We start from the raw sequence: 15,948 nt of genomic DNA, 5'->3' as shown, positions 1-15,948 counted from the left end.
GTAGTTCCATGAATATGGTAATTTCTCTGCATTTAGGTGCTGCCACAGTGAAGTATTAAAAAATTCCTAGTCTACTTAGGTACACTAGTGGAGAAAAACAAAACCGTATTAATAGTAGTTCCACGAAAGCTGTAAGCAGAGTAGGAGCCGAACAAGCAGAAGATCTGCAGCACCCTCTTCTGGCTTCTGGAGCCGGCAGGCACCACTGCGAAAACCTCCCTTCTGCTCGAATTACATCGATAGGCCTAGGTAACTAACACACAAGCAGAGGGGAGTGACGTGGTGCTAGTGCCCTCTGCAGCACTGACTTATATATGTTATCCTACTGTTTGGAAAATTTCATTAAGAAATTTCAACAATAGTGGGATCTTTCTCACACCCACCATGCACTGACCCATGATGACAACAGCAGCCAGAATATTGGTTCTGCAGGGCACCCCTAACCTTAGAACTGCCATGAAATACCTTTCCCGGGTCCACAGTGCTCCCTGCATCATCTGTGGAGAAGGGGCTCGAACCATTCAGCACTCACCTCCCCTACCATCAGGTCTGTCAGCTCACCTCCCAGGAAAGCCAACCCCACCATGCTCCCCTGTCCCACCACAGCCCTGCCAAGATTGCCACCGTTTCAGAGGTTCAAAAGGTTTCAGCTTTGCTGAGGCTTGAAACATATTGGTTAATGAAATCTGTCCCTCCTGGTTTGGTAAATCCTCATAGCTACCTCATATAGCAGAGAGGGGTCCTATCATCTTTTTTTTTTTTTTAATTAACAGTGAAATTGTGGCAGTACCAGGCTCCTTTGCTCAGCTTCCCTGCCTCCCCCATCCACACACCACTGAGCAAAATTCACTGCTCAGCCAGTGAATTTCACAGACATATCCTCCACGTGCTTCCATGATTACTCATCCACAGAGCTTAAACACCCTGTAAAGTACTCAGACATCCACTCATCCCCTTGCAGGTATTTGATGCCTGCACCAGATATAGTCTGCCCTATGCAACAGTAAGCATTCACCTTCCATCAGTCACAGAACCACAGAAAAAAACTGAGTTTAAAAGGACCCACAAGGACAATTGAGTCCAACTCCTGGCCCTGCACAGCCCCATCCCCAAGAGTCACAGCATGTGCCTGACAGAATTGTACAAATACCTCCTGAAATCTGTCAGGTTTACTGCTGTGGCCACCTCCCTGAGAAGCTGTTTCAGTGCCCAAACACCCTCTGGCTGAAGAATCTTTTCCTAATATCTAACCTAAGCCCTCCCTGACACAACTTGAGACCATTCCCTCAGTCCAGTCACTGCTCACCACACATCAGAGATAAGTGTTTGCCCCTCCTCTTCCCCTCATGAGGAAGTTGTGTCTGCAGTGAGGTGTCCCCTCAGTCTCCTCCAGGCTGAACAGACCAAGTGACCTCAGCTGTTCCTCATATGGCTTCCCCTCAAGGTCCCTCTCCATCTTTGTTGCTGTCCTTCAGACTCTAATATTTTAGTATCTTTCTGTCGGAACCCAGGACTCTCCTCTGGGTGTCCTGGATGGCCAGAGCTGCTGGCAGGGGGCTCTGAGACCCTGTCATGCAGCCAAAGACACACGTGGGGTTTTGATCTTAGCCCGTGGAGCAAATTACTAACTCTGTATGAAGAATTACAAGCCACAAACACACAAGTTTAGATAGCATAGTAGAGATAATCATGAGGTGAAAGGAAGGATTTTTGAGTGCTGTACAGGGGGGTTTTAAGCCTTGTACGCAGGGGTCCAAGTTTTGTACATGGCGGTCAGGAGATCCAAGATGGAGGGACTTGGGTGTGTCCTGTCCTCTTTCTTTCTCCTTCCTAGCCTCCATGTCTTTGGTGATGTTGGCACTCACAGATTGGTCTAGAGTAGAAAGTCACCATTCAATATAGATAGTAGGTATTGGGGAAAAAGTATAAACATGTAGTCGTAATATATGATGTAAAAGATAGCACCAGCCCCCTGAGAGGGCAGAGTGCCTTTGTCTGAGCTGCTGAACGGGCCACAGCAGTTCAGGGAGAAGAATCTTTTAGATAACCAACAATAAACAACCTTGAGAACAGACAACAGAAGACTACTGAGTCTTTCTTTGAAGGCACGGGTTGGAGGAGGGACTTTTCCATCTTTCGGGGTCATCCCAATCCGGGGGTGAAACCCCACATCTTTCTTATACTCTGGCACCCAGAAGTTCCCCCAGCACTCGAGGTGAGGCTGCCCCAGTGCAGAGCAGAGCGGGACAATCCCCTCCCTTGCCCGGCTGGTGATGCTGTCCCTGATGCCCCCAGGACACGCTTGGCCCTCCTGGCTGCCAGGGCACTGCTGGCTCATGTTCAACTTGCCATGGACCAGAGCCCCAGGGCCCTTTCCATGGCACTGCTCTACAGCCTCTCATTCCCCAGTCTGTCTGTACATCCAGGGCTGCCCCATCCCAGGTGCAGAATCTGGCATCCACCTTTGTTGAATTTCATATGGTTGGTCCTTCTCCTAGCAGCTCCTTCTTCCCAAGCATGTTTCTGAGCTGGGGTGTCAGTGTCTCTCCTCACAGCTCTACCCCTGCGTGCCCCCACAGCCCCACCAGGCAGATCAGATCCAGCTCCTGATCCACAGCTGCAGCCAAGCTGCTGAATCCACTGCTGAAGCCCCTCTACTCAACAAAGCCAGGCTGACCATCCTTCATTTTGCCCAGCTGTTTCCACCACCCAGACATGAGAGCTATGCCTCTGCAGAGTCCTCTTCACCCTTGGCTATCACTATTCAGAAACTGCTTTCCACTCATCATTAGAGCAGATTCTGCTCCAGCCTTATCTCTCGACCCTCACTCTATGAAGCGAGCTCTACCTGTAGCCACTACCTGCCTTTGGGCATAGGGGAAGGAAGCCAGTGAGTCCTAATGCGTGAAGGTGTCTTGTCTATGTCCTGCTCCCTCAGTCTAAACAGAGCAGCTTCTGGGCAGGTTTTTTGCTACCAGTTGGCAGTTTTCTGCATGACAAAATCTACTAAAAATTCAAAGGTGAGGCCATCTGCCTTTCAGAAATTTTAATAGCAGCCAAAAATTCAAATACAAACCAAAAAATGACATCTCAGGAAAAACCAAAACAGAAATAAACAAACAAAAACCCACAAACAAAATGCAAAAAGAAAAACATAAACTAAAAACCCAAACACAAACAAAGCTCAAAAAATACGACCTAAACCAAAAGGCGAAGAAAAAAAAAGGTTTAACATATATTGTGGCTGCCCAGTGTTGACCTAGGCCAGACTGTGCATAATTTTTTTTTACTCCATTTCAGTCAAGTACCAGCTCCCCCTCCTCAGAGAGCTCTGTCTTCTCTCCCCACTCCTACCCCACTCTTGCAGCAATGCATCTTTTAGATAGGTGCACTCCTTCACCCTGGGTTACTTAGAGGATGCCCTCTGAATCTCAGACCCTACAGAATTGTGTCTGCTCCTAAAAACACCTTAACAATTTTACAGAAGCTCCAGCTTTTTTCTCATATTCTCTTCAGTCTTAATTTTCCCACTCATAAGACAGGGAACTAACATCAGGACCACCTTTGAGAGGGCTTTAAACTAGGTTTGAAGGGGGAAGGGGATGCAGCTGGGCTCTCTGGAAGCAGGCTCAAAGGTGGTCAGCCCGAGTTAGGAGTGAAATCAGCAGCCCAGCTGAGGTGCAATGTGCACAGCACGGGCAACAAACAGGAAGAGCTGGAGGCCAAGGTGCAACAGCAGAGCTAGGATGAAATTGCCATCACAGACACACGGTGGGATGACTCACACAGCTCTGCACTGGATGGCTACAAGCTCTTCGGAAGAGACAGGAAAGAGAGAAGAGGTGGAGGGGTGGTCCTTTATACTAGGGAGGCTTTTGATGCCGTAGGTATTGAAACAAATGACGATGAGGTTGAGTGCCATTGGGTAAGAATTAGGGGAAAGACCAGTAAGACTGACATCCTACTGGGAGTCTGTTATCACCAGCCACAAAGAAGAGGTGGGCAACTTATTCTGTAAGCAGCTGAAGAATGATTCAGGATCACCAGCCCTTGTTCTTGTAGGTGACTTCAACCTACCAGACATCTGCTGGGAACTTAATACAGAGAAAACAGGCAGTCCAGGAAGTTCTTGGAGTGTGTGGAGAACAACTTTTTGTTGCAGTTGGTGAATAAGCCTATCAGGGGAGGGACTATGTTAGACCTGTTGTTTGCAAATAGAGATGGGCTGGTGGGAGATGTGGTGGTTGGAGGCCACTTGGGGCATAGTGATCATGAAATTATAGAGTTCTTGATATTTGGTGAAATCAGAAGGAACATCAATAAGACTCTTACACTGGACTTCCAGAGGGCAGACTTTGGCCTGTTTAGGTGACTTATTCAGAGAGTTCCTTGGGAAGCAGCCCTTAAAAACAAAGGAATGCAGGAAAGGTGGGTGTGCATCAAAACAGAGATCTTGAGGGCACAGGAGCAGACTGTCCCTGTGTGCTGAAAGATGAGACAATGAGGCAAATGTCTAGCCTGGCTGGGCAATGAGGTTTTGAAGGAACTTAGGAATAAAAAGAGGATGTATCAGCTTTGGAAAGAGGGTTAGGTCTCTGAGGAAGTATTCAAGGGTGTTGCTAGGGCATGTCGGAAAAAAATTAAGGAGGCCAAAGCTCAGTTCAAACTTAATTTGGAAACTTTTGTAAAGGATAATAAAAAATCTTTTTACAAATATATTAATGGCAAAAGGAAGGGTAATGTTGGGTCTCCTGCCCACCCAGGGACGCCAGATGTCAGGGTTTCCAGTCCCGGATTGGGGTGACCCCAAAAGATGGAAAAGTCCCTCCTCCAACCCATGCCTTCAAAGAAAGACTCAGTAGTCTTCTGTTGTCTGGTCTCAAGGTTGTTTATTGTAGGTTATCTAAAAGATTCTTCTCCTGAACTGCTGTGGCCCGTTCAGCAGATCAGACAAAGGCACACTGCCCTCCCAGGGGGCTGGTGCCATCTTTTATATCATACATTACGTACTACATGTTTATACCTTTTCCCCAATGACTACTATCTATATTGAATGGTGACTTTCTACTCTAGACCAATCTGTGAGTGCCAACATCACCAAAGACATGGAGGCTAGGAAGGGGAAAGAAAGAGGACAGGACACACCCAAGTCCCTCCATCTTAGAACTCCTGACCCCCATGTACAAAACTTGGACCCCTGCATACAATGCTTAAAACCCCCCTGTACAGCACTCAAAAATCCTTCCTTTCACTTCGTGACTACTTCTACTATGCTATCTAAACTTGTGTGTTTGGCTTGTAATTCTTCATACAGAGTTAGTAATTTGCTCCACGGACTAAGATCAAAACCCCACGTGCGTCTTTGGCTGCATGCCAGGGTCTCAGAGCCCCCTGCCAGTGACTCTGGCCATCCAGGACACCCAGAGGGATGTTCTGGATTCTGACAGGGTAAGACCAACCTTTGTTCTCTACAGGATGTGGGAGAGAACTCAGTAACTGCAGATGAGGAGAAGGTGGAAGTGCTTAACAACTTCTTTGTCTCAGTCTTTAGTGGGAAGATGGCTTGTCCTCAGGACAATTGTCCTCCTGGGCTGGTTGATGGTGTCAGGGAGCAGAATGGTCCCCTCATTATCCAAGAGGAGGCAGCCAGAGAACTGCTGAGCCACTTGGATGTTCATAAATCCATGGGCCCAGATGGGATCCATCCCAGGGTGACGAGGCAGACGAGCTTGCAAAGACACTCTCCATCATTTACCAGCAGTCCTGGCTCACTGGTGGGGTTCCAGAGGACTGGAAGCTGGCCAGTGTGACTGTCTTTCATAAAAAGGGTGGGAAGGAGGATCCTGGCAATTATAGGCCAGTTAGCCTGACCTCAGTACCCAATAAGGTTATGGAACAGTTTATATTGAGTGTCATCACACAGTACATAGATGACGGGATGGCCAGGGTATCAGACCCAGCCAGCATGGATTTAGGAGGAGTAGGTTGCAGTTGACCAACCTGAACTCCTTTTATTGCCAGGTCATCTGCCTAGAGGATGCAAGAAAGACTATGAATGTTGTGTACCTGGACTACAGCAAGGCCTTTGACACTGTCTCCCACTGCACACTCCTAGATAAGCTGGCAGTCCGTGGCTTGGACAGGAGCACTTTGTGCTGGGTTAGGAACTGGCTGGATGGCCAGGCCCAGAGAGTGGTGGTGAATGGTGCTGCATCCAGCTGGCGGCCAGTCACCAGTGGTGTCCCTCAGGGGTCTGTGCTGGGACCAGTTCTGTTTAATATTTTTATTGATGACATGGATGAGGGTTTAGAGTCTTTCAGTAGTAAATTTGCAGATGACACTGAGCTGGGAGCGTGTGTCGATCTGTGGAAGGTAGGAGGGCTCTGCAGAGAGACCTGGAATGGTTGGATGGATGGATGGGCAGAGTCCAATAGGATGAAGTTTAACAAGTCCAATTGTTGAGTCCTGCCTTTTGGCTGCAATAACCCCCTGTAACGTTATAGGCTGGGGATGGTGTGGCTGGACAGTGCCCAGGCAGAAAGGGACCTGGGGTACTAGTGACAGCCAGCTGAACACGAGCCAGCAGTGTGCCCAGGTGGCCAAGAAGGCCAATGGCATCCTGGCCTGTGTCAGGAACAGTGTGGCCAGCAGGAGCAGGGAGGTCACCCTTCCCCTGTACTCGGCACTGGTGAGGCAGCACCTTGAGTGCTGTGTCCAGTTCTGGGTCCCTCAGTTTGGGAAGGACGTTGAGACGCTTGAGCACGTCCAGAGGAGAGCACAAGGCTGGTGAGGGGCTTGAGGAACACAAGCGCTGTGAGGAATGACTGAGGGAGCTGGGGTTGTTTAGCCTGGAGAAAAGGAGACTCAGAGGTGACCTTATCACTTTCTACAACTTCCTGAAAGGTGGTTGGAGTCAGCTGGGGGTCAGTCTCTTTCACCAGGCAACAACTGACAGAACCAGAGGACACAGTCTTAAACTCAGACAAGGGAAATATAGGTTGGATGTTAGGAAAACGTTTTTTATGGGAAGAGTGATAAAGTACTGGAATGGTCTGCCCAGGGTGGTGGTGGAGTCACCGTCCCTGGATGTGTTTAAAAAAAGACTGGATGTGGCACTTGGTGCCATGGCTCATTTGAGGAGTTAGGGCATGGGTTGGACTCAATAGTCTTAAAGGTCTCTTCCAACCTAGTGATTCTGTGATTTGTAAAGTGGCACAAGAAAGGTGTTCAAAGAAAATTAAGGGCAATATTAAACAACCTTGCTGAAAGCCAGGAAGCACAAGCACATGCAATCTTCAAGCCCTCCCAGGCATGTGTTCCTGTTACGTTTCTAATTGCACAAGCACATACCACTCATCTGGCAAGACACCAGGACACCTGCCTAACTCAGTATTTGGTTTTGACTTACTTAGCACATCATCCACGCCATGCGCAAAACACAGAACTACTCCCTCCTCTGGTACTCCTGTGCCCAGTCCTTCAACATTAACTGACCTTTGTATCCTTGTGGTTAGCCAGCAGTATGGTCCATTTTCTTCAAGTAGGTAAATTACCAAGGTTAAGGTTAAGAATTTGCACAAACATCCACTAAAATCAGGATCTTGCTTGCTCATTGCTAAACCTGGCATATCGCAATGAGCTTGTTCTCTCAACATTAATTAAAAAAAAGGAACAATAAATAAGAGAACCACATCAAACCTCTACATGAACCAGTGAAGACATTAACCTTCTTACAATGAAACAGCATAATTTGGGTTCATCACATGCAACAAATGTTGGCTGCAAACTGACACAAAACCAGCCACTAACAGGCAGGGAGAATGCTTCACTGTCATCAGAAGACTCACTTTCCAACTACATGATCAGGACAAACTTATTGCATGTTGTAGTGTGCTCCCAATTTCATTTGTACTGTTCAGCCCCATTTTGTTATTTAGTACTCAATGGTTCAGTTCTGGTTTCCCCCTTCCTAGTTGGTTCCTTCCCTGACCGGGAGTGTTGCCAGGTACTTGTGTCCACCCCTGTTACCTTGGAGATTTTCTAAGTTGATACATTTTTCCCCTCCTCCTAGGCCCTGTCCTTCACCCAAAACCCCTCCCTTTCTTCCAGAAGATTCTCCCTTCCCCGAAGGGTGATTGGACAGGGAATCAGAGCCCCTCCCCATCATGCCTACCATTGGTTGTTTGTCATGTCTGTTAACAACAATTCCCCTCCTTGGTTTTCCCTCATTGGTTAATGTAATGTATCCATGTGTGTGTGCCACCCCCTTTATATATGCTTGTATTTCGTTTCTCTTGGTCTTCCCCTGTGGACTCCCCTGGAGACAAATAAAGCTCTGGACTGCGCCACTTGGAGAAGACCCTCTTTTCCTTATTACTTCGTCTCTTTTGCCGCTCCCAACCACTGCTCCTCCTGACGAAGGCGGTGCCTGGACGTCCCAGACGCATCTGGGTCGTGTCCCCCGCTGCAAGCTGCTGAGTGCCTACGGCTAGCCGGTGCCGCCTCCTCTCCCGCGCCTAAGGGAAGTAGAGGGATTTTGGGACAGCAGCGCGGCAATTGCAGACCTTTATTTTTCAAAATTATGAGACTGTTTGCTCCCATTTGCCCTTATCACTGAAAATTTTCCCCTCTTTTGCCATGGAGTTCTCCACAACTGTATCTGCCTTCGGCACATCTGCTGGGCTATGCCAGCCGGCAGCTGCATGCTGAGGGGCTTGGACAGCCAGGGAAAACTGGTCCCACAGTATATTCAGCAGTAAATGACTAGGAACAGATTCTTCCAGTGGAAACATAAGGTAACCATAACCACAGCCAGTATTACCAGTTTCATCTACAACAATGTGCTTGTTTTTCAGCATTTTATAAAAGGTAAGACTAAAAATCAAATAATACTAAGTTATAATTTATCTGGAACATTAAGATACTTACAAATTGCATTTTCAGAATAACTAATTCCTTTATCTCAATTACGAAAATGTATTTATTCTGTACAAAGATTATTTGTGCATGCCCACTTTGGAAGTGGACAATAAAAAAAAACTGAACAAAGAAAAATAAACATTCATGTGAGGATTTAGAAAAATATCTGTGTAATTTACATTCAGACTTCAGCTTCTTTCCGAAAGAGCTTTCCAATGCATGAAGTAGTGTTTCTCAGATTCTGGTAATGAAGCTTTGTATAAACAGTGTCTTGACTCAGCAGGCTGCTTACAGTGTATGTCAATTTCTTGTAGATCAGCTCATTTCAGACAGCTTTCATTTTCATTATTCTTACAAACAGCATGAATTGTTAAATAAAGCAATGTTGTAGGAAAATAAAAAATTAACCTAGTTGTTGACGAAGAGGCCCTTTAGCCTGACTATAATTTAAGGCAGGAAAAAAATGTGATGTTCATGACAAGAGCCACCAGTAAAACCAACCAAGCACAAACAGCAAGCATAGAAAATAAGTTACTGCTAACAATTCTACGATATCCCCTTGTATTATATTCAAATTCTAATGGAACACATCTATGCCACACAGTGTGTGTACATGTATGCTACACAACTCAAAGTTCTGTTTTTCACCTATCCATGATGCAGTCACTTAAGCCCAGACAGGAGGCTCCCTGACTTGCTAAAGATGGTTCCACTTCAGCAGTCTTCAGCAGAAAGCAATGGGAGATGGAATACACAAGAATTACAATAGCACAGAGCCCCCAGACTTGAAGCTATTCACACAAAAGGAATAAGGAAGCCACAATCCTAAAGCCACCATGCTGGAGTAAGCTGGATCAGAGCTGCACACCATCTCCTGTACTGGCTACACCGAGTAGCTGACAGGAGGAAAAGCTGCACCACCTTCCCTGACACAACTGTGGTAACACTAAGGCAACACTGGGTACCCTCGGGGTTCAGAGCCAGCCAGGAGCCCTGTGTTGGTACCTAATGCACAGCTCTGTTTCAGAACCTATAGGCTAGGAAGATCACAACTCAGGACAGCACACCACCAGCCTGTTAAACTAGTAAAACGAAAAAGCTCAGGTCACCAGGCCAGTCCAAGTTCTCAAGCATGTGGAATTTCCTGCAACTGTTCTCAAATCTGACACTTCCTGGCAGAATGAGAGGTGTTTGTTTCCCTTTGCTTCCTAAGCTGAAACTTAGTAGTGCCTTGCTTACCACTCACAGAAAGAGTTCTCTCCCCACATCTCCTAAGGGAAACTCAAGCCCTCCCATATTGACCCAAGCTCCATCAGTCTGTTATGTAGATGCCTGACTGGACATCAGCAATCATCACTTACCAAAAATACTCTTTCACGTCTAAGCTGTATCTTTCATCTGCATAGAAGACAAAACTAAATAACCACTTGTTCTTCAGGTATGGAGTAGCATTTCTTTATTAAAAACATGCAAGTGCCAGGGAAATAAATAGCTGCATACTGAGAATATCCAAGAAGAATGAAGTCTACAAAGCAAGCTTACTGTCAGGTATCTTTTCAGGAATTTAATGAATGCATGCTGCTACAGGCACTGTGAGACCTCCCACATCCATCAGATGATCTGATCTGCACAAGGGACTACGATGTAAGCAGATTGTAGTGAACACATTGAACTCAGCAGTAAATGCCACTGACCCACTGGTTGAAGGAATGCGTTTTTATTCAGTCTGAAGATCTCTCCAAGATGGCAATCCAGTAAGAGAGACTGACCCCAGAATTTGCTTACAAATATCTTGAGGAAGTGCAAATCTCCTGAGAGAAGAGTTTTTGACACTATCCTGTGCCCCATCCAGAGCCAGAATGCTTTGCAGATCACCGCCAGTGCTGGTTTAGCAAATGCATTTCCAAGTACCTCTAAGGAAGGCTGCAGAGTGATCCAAGCTACAAAACAAACCTCATTCAGTTTGCAATAAAACTCACTGATGACCAAGAACAACAGCATGAGGAAAGATGACCAGCTAGTCAGCACATTTATTACCCTAATAAGCCAGTAACCCTTGGTGCTCAAATGCAATAATCCTTAGATCAAAAGTCAGCTGCAGCTGAGTAAATTACCTCAGCTGCTGCCTAGCAGCAAACTGAAAATGGATAAACAAAGGCATCCTTGACTAAACTCTACTTCCAGTTTCTAGCAGCCACTAGTTCAAAAGCATTTACTGAAAAATAGATAGTCTTTTAAAAAGAAACACTAAAGTTGAAGTTCCCATCTCAAATCAAGCGGGTGTTTTCCCTCACAGGCAACTGCACAGAAGAATAAAAATTAATTTCCTTCACTCACACTTGGTAACATTTCTCAAAGACTGAGATGACCATTAAAATCTTGTTCAGACACTTGACAGGGTCCAACATGAATCAGTGCACAACTTTACTGTAGTTTTAACACTCTTTTCCACAAAGACAACTAGCTTCTCTTACACCTTAAGAGAGAAAGGCCCCGTACAAGCCAGTGAGGGAGGCCTCTGGTCTTTCTGGATGACGTGAAGGATCCCCAGCTCCCCACCATAAACTCAGGCACCCTCCATGCCAGCAGCAGGCAGAGTGCACATTCTCCATCAACACAGATCAGAAAAACCAGTGAGTGACTGATCACTACTGTTTGCTTTTGAAGATGGTTGGAACAGGGAACCAGGAATAATACATGGTTCTCCAACAATAAAACCAGGAAGAGAAATGTGACTTCAAATCATGTCTGCATGCAGCCACCTGTGGTTACCACCACTGAAGTCAAGCTCTGTCAACCCAGCACTGACAAACTATCTCCAAAGCTTACTGGCACCCACTAAGGAAATGGGCAAGCTTTGTCGCCAATTCCTCAATCCTTTAATGCAGACACCTGCTCAAGCAGAAAAACAAGAGAGGACTTATTCTGGGATTGGATCATGGTTTACATATGAGAGAACAAAAAGGCCAATGCACTATTAAATTGCCCTGGAAAAGGAACAAAGTCAAAGATGGATAAAGTTGCATTGTTAAATACTAGAGAATCCAATTTTGTTCTTCTCTACATCATCAAGCACTGAAAAAAAGGAAGAGGAACCATACAATAAAATGCTCTCATACATTTTATGGAAGGATACTACAAAAACCAAACATTGTTTTGAGTGACATTTTACCGGAAAATAAAAAAGTAAAAGTTCCCACAGTAAGTGACTAAGAATTTCTTAAGGTGACACAGAAGATGACAGATACTCTACTCAGCTTTGTCATAAGCAAATATAACATAAGGGAATACAGTTCCTCAGTGGAAATATAAAATCTCACCCATTCCCACACTGCTGTGAAGGGCGAAGAGAAGTAACACAGCAGACAGATAACCACTTAAGCCAGGGGCCACACAGACTTCTGAGGGTCCCTTCTGAGGGGGACTCTGAACTGGTAGAACCTACCAGAAATTAATCCACAAGTATCAGCAGACACAAGAGGAGAAAGAAACCACACACAGAAGTTATGAAGGCTATAAAAGTGTTTCACTCTACAAAGCAAAACCACTGCCCTATTCCTGCTACCAGCTCATTACAATCAGTGCTTCCCTTACCAGTTTCAAGATACAAACTAGCAAAGAAGAAGTACCAAATATGACTAGTACTCCTACTTCCTCTAAAGAGAATTTTCTCAATTGCAACTTGTAAATTTCCAAAGTCTATACAATTTTAACGCAGCTCTTCTGTAATTACATTAACTTCTCAGAGAGTTAATTACTGAGGTGACTGAAATAACATAAAACTGAATAAAGAAGGGGGGAAAGCCTACATCTCACTTTGAGAAATGCCAAGGAAAAAAACATTTTCACATACTACTAAAACAGTGCATCCACATATCACTATATAATTAAGATAGGTAGAAGATCCTGTTTACAGTATGTGAAAACCAAAAAGTGAACAAACTACACCCATGTCTCAAAGTCAGTAAAAAAAATTCAGGAAAGGGAAAAGAATAAGGTGTGTAAGGCATGCAGGTAGCAAACATCGTTACAGATATGGCACTTTTCTTTTTAAAAAAGAAACATTTTTATCCTCTTAAATGGAGATTTGAAATGGAGTATTTCAATACACCATGCCAAAATTAACTACATCAACATTTGCAAGCCTCTTCTAATACAAAAACTGACCTCTTGAAAACAAATACCGATTTAAATTAACAATAAATAAAAAAGAGAAACATACCAACTTTGGCCCAAAATTGAATCCACCTTATAAAAGAAGTATTTTCTTAAATATGGACAGAATCTCAACTTAGTAAGTATTTCTGCTTTCAAGTTCTAAACTGCAAATAATTTACTATAAGAAGTAGCAGAATTCAAAAACATCTTGACAGGGAAGTGTCTATATATATATATATATATACACACATATATATATGTGCTATATTGTAAACGTATGTGACATCCCCAAGAGCAGTTGTGCTTATGAATTAATGTTACACAGCTTGTACAACTGTGCAGAACATTTAAAGAACTAAAATAAACCAAATAAAACTATAAATAATACAATATTGGTTTTTAAATGTGAGATCATAAAGAAAAAGTCTTACACTGAGTAAGGTGGTTATTGCACACATATACTTCTGCTGCTATAAAAGCAAAATCTGGTGATGAAAATATTTTTACCTTGCACTGAAATGCACAACTGCATTGCTAACAGAGTCCATGTAATAAAAATGCAAACAAACTTAGCCGTTTTAAAAACAATACTGTGATGCTATGCACTGAGACAATACTCTGTAATTATTTCCCATGTACTGGACAAACCCAGTCAGTGTAATGATTTTTCCACATGTTGAATAGTAAAACCAAACTGCTTATTTTCCCACAAGTCACTGTGAGAATAAGAGTCTTGCTATACCCGTTAAAGCTTTCAATTTAAAGTTAATTCTAGAAATTTGGAACTGTAACATCAGGGTGTTTTGCCATTAATAACAACGACAACAAAACAAATGGCTAAAGAGCAGTTATTTGTAGAACAGTTCAACAACTCAGTTAAGGAAGAGTTTTAGTGCACTTCGCTCATTTTAGCCAACACGCTACATTGCCCTTTTTGCATACAAAGTGGACTCATTGATTTCCACTGTAAGAAAAAAAAATTACTTGGCAAACAAAACACTGTGTCAAGCTGCCCTTTTTTTCCTTAGACATTTTAAGACAGAAGCTTTGCAAGACATTACACAATTCTTTGCTTTTATTATTAAGTGAGAAAGTCTGATTTGTAACATTGTCACATTGCTAGTCAGAAATGCTTCACTGATGGAAGTCAACGCTGGGTCAACACAAGGCCTCATTCTACAACATTCGTTTACAGAGAACTTATAATGATTTTCAACACACCCAACAAAATATTCCTTGCTTCTTTCAAAGTCCCATTATTCTTCCTGTAGTGGGCATGTTACTACATAAATGAAAATTTTTGTTTTTGGACAAAACATCCCCAAATCTTCACAAGAACAAATGGACTTCTACAGGTGTTACAGAAGTCTTCACACATCATCATCATCTGATGTATCACTGCTGCTTGTCTCAGAATCCTCATTCTCCAGAGCAGGTTTGAAAGTGCTGTTTTTCCAGGAGCTAAATTTAAAATTACAGATGAGGGCATTTTTCAAAATGCCGTTTTTCCGAAGGCCATTTTTTTGTAACTGAAATGTGAAAACATGACACATTTAGAGAAAGAAAATGCCAAACATAACAATCTGTTGCAATTCAGTACTCTTTGCATCTTCACCTCTGGGCTACGCTGGATCCACAGCTTTTCAAATGTACACAGAAAGGGTAACTCCCCTGCGAGCCTTCACCTCTGGCCAGCCACCTGTGTCTCCAGTTGTGCTGAACTCCTGCAGTCAATGAGAGCTCACCCTGCTCTCACCCATGTCCCCACACATCTTGCCCCAGAGATCCTTTCTCCCAAATGGTCTCTCCCTGCAATCCAGTCCCCTTTCCCACAGTGCTGCAAACATCAGTGCTAAGAAGGGCAAGGGGCAATAGGGAAGGGGCCCGGAAGAGATGCTGCAGAGAGGAATGGGTATCTCAGCAATTGGAAAGTCAAAGACACTGAAGCAAGGAAACAGCTGATTCTGCAAAAAAGAAAGGAATTATTGCATTTTCAGTATCATGCAGAATGTGTGCGCTAAGACAAGCACTTGAAAGTTTAATATTCCAATATTAAATTATTAATATTTCAAATAATATTGGAATTACCAAATGTTCAGATTTAGTACCACACACTATTCTCATTTCTGACTCTTTCTCACTGACCCCACCAGTTATACTCAACACTCCTAATTTAAAAAAAAAAATTTAAAAAAAAAAAGGAGGAAATATCAAGTCTAGATTACCTTTTCATACTTTGTTACTAGTAAATTAAATGTCTCTCGATTCCCAAAAAAGAAAGTGCAGCTCTCAGAGCAGCATGGAAACTGCACAAAAACCTTGAAAGAAGACTCTTTCCCTAGGCTCAGCTTAAACTACCCAGAAGTATGCCCTACCCTTCCCTTAATACTTTGTGAATAGGCCTGAACAACAGTCAACATTGGTACCTGATTTTTTTGAAACAACTATACTTCCAAAAGCACAGTACTGAATAGGTATTGAAACAGCAACATTCTTAATGATCAAAATTACTGCAGATCCTCCTCAAAGAAGGCATCTAGGGTAACCAACTACAGGTTTATAATGGAAAATTAACTTCGTCTTACCTGTTCACTAATGACTTGAAACTCCCTCATCTCATCCTCAGTTAGTGGAGCATATGTTTCATCATTTTCACTGTCTTCCTGCCAGCCCATCTCCTTTAACAACCTTTAAATTAAGAAGGACAACATTAGGAATTTGCTACACACACTCAAATATTTCAAGTTCTGCCTACATAAATGTCTGAAGACCTGTAACAAATGCATTGATTCATCAGCCGGTATTTTTTTTAAACAAACTCTTATGTAAGTTCAAAGTCTTGTAAAGTCTTGTAAAGCACAGAAGCTGAGT

The 15,948-nt window shown here is 43.7% G+C and overlaps 1 protein-coding gene across 10 annotated transcripts in view; it reads right to left on the bottom strand.

The window, feature by feature from the left end:
* Positions 1-10,346: 10,346 nt before the first annotated feature.
* Positions 10,347-15,948, bottom strand: part of GPBP1 (GC-rich promoter binding protein 1) — a 42,722-nt gene continuing 37,120 nt past the window's right edge. For 8 of the 10 annotated variants that reach the window (XR_005255258.1, XR_005255259.1, XR_005255264.1 and 5 more), the window contains 3 exons: positions 15,663-15,765; positions 14,693-15,041; positions 14,471-14,606 (listed from right to left, as the gene is read on the bottom strand). Coding sequence is in view for 2 of the 10 variants with exons in the window: in XM_038124462.1 (XP_037980390.1) it covers positions 14,448-14,606; positions 15,663-15,765 (262 nt within the window). In the remaining 8 variants the exon portion in view is untranslated. Of the gene's footprint in view, positions 14,607-14,692; positions 15,042-15,662; positions 15,766-15,948 lie in introns of all 10 variants that reach the window. The other 2 variants (XM_038124462.1, XM_038124465.1) reach the window with 1 other exon arrangement.

The sequence above is a fragment of the Motacilla alba genome, chromosome Z (assembly GCF_015832195.1).
Source record: "Motacilla alba alba isolate MOTALB_02 chromosome Z, Motacilla_alba_V1.0_pri, whole genome shotgun sequence".
NCBI lineage: Eukaryota > Metazoa > Chordata > Aves > Passeriformes > Motacillidae > Motacilla > Motacilla alba.
Note: the sequence above shows the minus strand (reverse complement) of the source record. Positions and strands in the feature narration are given on the sequence as shown.